The 6,713-nt window shown below is 33.1% G+C and overlaps 1 protein-coding gene across 1 annotated transcript in view; it reads right to left on the reverse strand.

Moving 5' to 3' along the window:
- Positions 1-834: 834 nt before the first annotated feature.
- LOC148953948 (runt-related transcription factor 1-like) overlaps positions 835-6,713 on the reverse strand; it is a 26,104-nt gene continuing 20,225 nt past the window's right edge. The window contains exon 4 of the mRNA XM_089086033.1: positions 835-878. Coding sequence (XP_088942159.1) covers positions 835-878 — 44 coding nt within the window. The remainder of the gene's footprint in view (positions 879-6,713) is intronic.

Raw genomic sequence — 6,713 nt, forward strand, 5'->3', positions numbered from 1 at the left:
GTGTTTTAAATATGAACCATTCTGTTGCGAAAACACACAAAAGTTAGAAAAAATACAAAATATTCCTTTATTACCTCTGCAAAACGGCTAAAAATGAAGAATTCATACACATTTTCAACTAGCTAAGGGTAAGTGTTTTAAATATGAGCCATTCTGTTGCGAAAACACACAAAAGTTAGAAAAAATGCAAAATATTCCTTTATTACCTCTGCAAAACGGCTAAAAATGAAGAATTCATACACATTTTCAACTAGCTAAGGGTAAGTGTTTTAAATATGAGCCATTCTGTTGTGAAAACACACAAAAGTTAGAAAAATACAAAATTTTAATTGAGGAACACAGAATTAATGAAATTTATTAATATTAATTAATATTTTTCATCATTAGATGTGTTTGTTTATTATATAATTTACATTATTTTTATAAAAAACACATTTTTTAGACAATATACACAATGTTCATTTATTAACTCTGCAATACGGCTAAAAATGAAGAATTCATACACATTTTCAACTTGCTAAAGGGTAAATGTTTTAAATATTAGCCATTCTATTGCGAAAACACACAAAAGTTAGAAGAAAAGCAAAATGATCATTTATTACATCTACAATACGGCTAAAAATGAAGAATTCATACACATTTTCAACTAGCTAAGGGTAAGTGTTTTAAATATGAGCCATTCTGTTGCGAAAACACACATAATTTAGAAAAAATACAAATATTCCTTTATTACCTCTCCTATACGCCTAAAAAGAAAAGATTAAGAGAGATCTTCAACAATCTAAAGGATAAATAGTACATTCTCGGACTATTCTATTGCATAAACACACAAAGTTATCGAGCATGACCAATGAACCGTTTTAAAATATGCAATATAGCTAAAAATGTAAAATTCATAAACATTTTCAACTAGATAAGGGTGAGTGTTTTAAATATGAGCCATTCTGTTGCGAAAACACACAAAAGTTAGAAGAAATACAAAATATTCCTTTATTACCTCTGCAAAACGGCTAAAAATGAAGAATTCATACACATTTTCAACTAGCTAAGGGTAAGTGTTTTAAATATGAGCCATTCTGTTGCGAAAACACACATAAGTTAGAAAAAATACAAAATATTCCTTTATCACCTCTGCAATACGTCTAAAAATTAATATTCCATACATATCTAATTCTATCTAAGGGGAAGGTCAATGAATATGATTCATTCGAGTGTGAAAACCCACAAAAGTAAGAAAAAATACAAAATATCCCTACATGAGATCTATCATACTCGACAAATAGACTACTTCAGAACCTTATTCTTATAAATCTGGGTAAGTGATGAATAGTTGGGCCTTTCTATTGCGAAAACACACAAAAGTTAGAAAAAAATACAAAATATTCCTTTATTACCTATGAAAAACGGATAAAAATGAAGAATTCATAAACATTTTAAAAGATATAAGGGTAAAGGTTTTAAATATTTGCCATTCTATTGCGAAAACACACAAAAGTTAAAAAAAATGCAAAATGTTCCTTTATTACCTCTGCAAAACGGCTAAAAATGAAGAATTCATACACATTTTCAACTAGCTAAGGGTAAGTGTTTTAAATATGAGCCATTCTGTTGCGAAAACACACAAAAGTTAGAAAAAATACAAAATATTCCTTTATTACCTCTGCAAAACGGCTAAAAATGAAGAATTCATACACATTTTCAACTAGCTAAGGGTAAGTGTTTTAAATATGAGCCATTCTGTTGCGAAAACACACAAAAGTTAGAAAAAATGCAAAATAATCCTTTATTACCTCTACAAAATGGCTAAAAATTAAGAATTCATACACATTATCAGCTAGCTAAGGGTAAGTGTTTTAAATATGAGCCATTCTGTTGCGAAAACACACAAAAGTTATAAAAAATTAAAAATGTCCATATATTAAATCTGAAAATCTGATAAAAATGAAGAATTCATAAACATTTTCAACTAGCTAAGGGTAAGTGTTTTAAATAAGAGACATTCTGTTGCGAAAACACACACAAGTTAATAAAAATACAAAATAGTCCTTTATTACCTCTGCAAAACGGCTAAAAATGAAGAATTCATACACGTTTTCAACTAGCTAAGGGTAAGTGTTTTAAATATGAGCCATTCTGTTGCGAAAACACACAAAAGTTAGAAAAAATACAAAATATTCCTTTATTACCTCTGCAAAATAGCTAAAAATGAAGAATTCATACACATTTTCAACTAGCTAAGGGTAAGTGTTTTAAATATGAGCCATTCTGTTGCGAAAACACACAAACGTTAGAAAAAATACAACCTGACCCCCCTAATTGAAGGATATGAATTAGGACCATGGGAACGTAATTTCATCGTATTTTGCATTTCCCACAAGAGGACACTTTTCGAGTTAAAGTAAAGAGCTACCAGACTAAACCAAAGATATGATGAAATAATAACGAATAATTGTTCAAACTTAAATTTTCTGTATTACGGGAATAGTTTAATTTCGAACCATTATATCTACCAAAGGTACAATACCTGAGTTAAACTAAGAGGTTTCAATTTCAGGAAAAAATTCATCATATTTTGCTTATTTTCGTTGGAAAACACACTGAAAAGACATATTATTGAACTCACATCAAACATTGCCGGGCTTGCATTTGAAGAACCTTCCATTATTTTCTATCTTGTCCACTATTTCATCATATACTGAATTTTAAAGCTTTTCAACGCTCTTAAATATACTAACCTAACGGTTATTTATTTACGAAATTGTGCAAACTGTTGAATTATAACAATATTTAATTTTAACTATATTCATTAACACTCACAAGATGTCCCACCATTCCCGTGTAGAGACAGTTTTAAAAAAAACAATTCGTACATTACGTGGACCATATATCTCAAAAAGAGCATCTTGAATGCATATTATTTGAATGTTTATTTCGTGTTTGTTTTGAGCATAAGGAGATCATCAATGGGAAGTGAGAATTTCTGTAAAACTATCAAAGATTGGTTAGGTTTATGGTTAGGCTTGATTAGATTATGGTAAGCTAGTCTAATTTAGGATAGAGTAGGTTAGCCTACGTTCGAGAAAGAAAAGTTCTTAGGTGTGGAGCTCCCCCACTACCACAACCATCACTCTTGAAATCCATTGAATTAGGTTAGAGTCAGACACACAGTTAGGTGTATGGTTAGGTTAGGTTAGATTAGGTTAGGTTAATTTAGGTTAGACTAGATTAGCCTACGTAGCCCCCCCCTCCCCCACCGCCTCAACCATCGCTCTTGAAATCCCGTGAATTAGGTTGGAGACAGACAAAAAGGTAGGGGTCTGGGTTGGTTCGGTTAGATTATGTTAGGTTAGGGTTAATTAACGGCAGCCTCTTTTGTTAAGGTTTTTTTATTTTGGGGTGGGGTCCGCCCCCTCAACAAAAGTTAGGTGTATGGTTAGGGTTAGGGTTAGGTTAGATTATGTTAGGTTAGGGTTAATTTAGGTTAGACTAGCTTAGCCTACGTACGGCCTCCCCTCAACCCCTGGGGGCCACGGGGACCGAACAGCTCCTACCAGGGTGGACACCCAGTCAGGCTAGACAAGGTTAGGTTACATAACATTTCTAGGTTAACTTACATCAGGTTAAGTGGCGCGCCACTTAACCTGATGTAAGTTAATCTAGAAATGTTAGGTAACTTAACCGAATCTAACCTAAACTGAACTTGGTGGGGAGGGTCATACCTGGGTCATGCTGTATGACCCATGGCCCTGGGGGTGGGGGGGGGGGGTCAGCTGTACTTTGTTTGTCCAATACCCGGGGTCGGGAGGATCCCCCCCAGGGGCGGCGCTAAATCCCCTGGGCCCCCGGGGGTGGGGGGGGCCGTACGTAGGCTAAGCTAGTCTAACCTAAACTAACCTAACATAATCCAACCTAACCTAACCATCCACATAATTTTTTTTGGAGGGGGGCGGGAGCCCCTCCCCCCCAAATAAAAAATCAGAAAAACACATGTTGCCGGTAATTAACCTAACAGAATAAACCGAAACCAAACCCAACACCAAACTTTATTTATGTCTCTAAACTAATTATAGGGATTTCAAGAGCGATGGTGGAGGCGGTGGGGGGAGGGGGGCAACGTAGGCTAAGATATTCAACCATAAAATAACCAAACCTACTCTAACCTAACCTAACCATACACCTAACTTTTTGTCTGTCTCTAACCTAATTCAAGGGATTTCAAGAGCGAGGGTTGAGGCAGTGGGGGAGCTCCACACCTAAGAACTTTTCTTTCTCGTACGTAGGAGAAGCTAGTCTATCCTAAATTAACCTAACTTAACATAATCTAACCTAGCCTAACCATACACCCAATCAATCTTTGATAGTTTTACAGAAATTCTCACCTCCTATTGACGATCTCCTATATGCAAAACAAAATTGAACGTAACAATTAATTAATCGGCATTGAAGATGTCTCGTTTGACACATTTAGTCTATGCGATGTAAGAAGTATTGTTTTGAAACCAGTCTCCGCGAGTGAAAAGTGGCAATTCTAGTGAGTGTTAATTGATATATAGAAAGGTAATTATTGTTCTAAATCAACAGTTTGAACAATTTTGTAAATAAATATTCGTTATGTTGGTATATTTAAGAGTTCTGAAAAGCTTTATAAGTCAGTATATGCTGAAATAGAGGACAAGATAGAAAATAATGGAAGGTTTTTCAAATGGAAGCCCAGCAATGTTTGATGTGAGTTCAATAATATTTCTTTTCACTGTGTTTTCCAACGAAAATAAGCAAAATATGATGAATTTTTTCCTGAAATTGAAACCTCTTAGTTTAACTCAGGTATTGTATCTTTGGTAGATATAATGATTCGAAAATAAAGCATTCCCATAATACAGAAAATTTAAGTTTGAACAATTATTCGCTATTATTTCATCATGTCTTTGGTTTAGTCTTGTAGCTCTTTACTTTTAATCGAAATGAATCCTCTTGTGGGAAATACAAAATACAATGAAATTACTTTCCCATGGTCCTTATTTATATCCTTCAATTAGGGGGGTCAGGTTGTATTTTCTCTAACTATGATGCGTTTTCGCAACAGAATGTTACATATCTAATACACTTACCCGTAGCTAGTTGAAAATTTGTATGAATTCTTAATTTTTACCCGTATTGCAGAGGTAATCTTGGAACATTTTTTATATTTTGACACTTTTGTGTGTTTTCACAAGAGAATTGCTCATATATAAAATACAGACCCATATCTTGTTGAAAATGTGTGTGAATTCTTAATTTTTGGCCGTTTTTCATATGTAATACAGGAATATTTGTAATTTTTTCTAACTTGTTGGCGTTTACGTAACATAATTGCTCATATATAACACACACACCCTTAGCTAGTTGAAAATGTGTATTAATTCTTCATTTTTAGCCGTTTTGCAGAGGTAATAAAGGAATATTTTGTATTTTTTCTAACTTTTGTGTGTTTTCTCAAAAGTATAGTTCATATTTAAAAAACTTACCCTTAGCTAGTTGAAAATGTGTATGAATTCTTCATTTTTAGCCGTTTTGCAGAGGTAATAAAGGAATATTTTGTATTTTTTCTAACTTTTGTGTGTTTTCGCAACAGAATGGCTCATATTTAAAACACTTACCCTTAGCTAGTTGAAAATGTGTATGAATTCTTCATTTTTAGCCGTTTTGCAGAGGTAATAAAGGAATATTCTGCATTTTTTCTAACTTTTGTGTGTTTTCGCAACAGAATGGCTCATATTAAAAACACTTACCAATCGCTAGATGAACTTGGGTATTACTTCTAAAATATCTGCAAATTTGAATCTGTACTCCTGTCAGAGATTGTATTTTTTCTAACTGGATTTTTTTGTCTAAATAGAAGGGATCCGATATAAATCTTTGACCCTTTAGCTAGTAGAAAAGGAGTATGAATTCTTCATTTTTAGCCGTATTGCAGAGGTAATAAAGGAACATTTTGTATTTTTTCTAACTTTTGTGTGTTTTCGCAACATAATGGCTCATATTTAAAACACTTACCCTTAGCTAGTTGAAAATGTGTATGAATTCTTCATTTTTAGCCGTTTTGCAGAGGTAATAAAGGAATATTTTGCATTTTTTCTAACTTTTGTGTGTTTTCGCAACAGAATGGCTCATATTTAAAACACTTACCCTTAGCTAGTTGAAAATGTGTATGAATTCTTCATTTTTAGCCGTTTTGCAGAGGTAATAAAGGAATATTTTGTATTTTTTCTAACTTTTGTGTGTTTTCGCAACAGAATGGCTCATATTTAAAACACTTACCCTTAGCTAGTTGAAAATGTGTATGAATTCTTCATTTTTAGCCGTTTTGCAGAGGTAATAAAGGAATATTTTGTATTTTTTCTAACTTTTGTGTGTTTTCGCAACAGAATGGCTCATATTTAAAACACTTACCCTTAGCTAGTTGAAAATGTGTATGAATTCTTCATTTTTAGCCGTTTTGCAGAGGTAATAAAGGAATATTTTGTATTTTTTCTAACTTTTGTGTGTTTTCGCAACAGAATGGCTCATATTTAAAACACTTACCCTTAGCTAGTTGAAAATGTGTATGAATTCTTCATTTTTAGCCGTTTTGCAGAGGTAATAAAGGAATATTTTGTATTTTTTCTAACTTTTGTGTGTTTTCGCAACAGAATGGCTCATATTTAAAACACTTACCCTTAGCTAGTTGAAAATGT

This window comes from Artemia sp. Qi Xiang Cuo, chromosome 3 (genome assembly GCF_049724085.1).
Source record: "Artemia sp. Qi Xiang Cuo chromosome 3, ASM4972408v1, whole genome shotgun sequence".
NCBI classification, from domain to species: Eukaryota; Metazoa; Arthropoda; class Branchiopoda; order Anostraca; family Artemiidae; genus Artemia; species Artemia sp. Qi Xiang Cuo.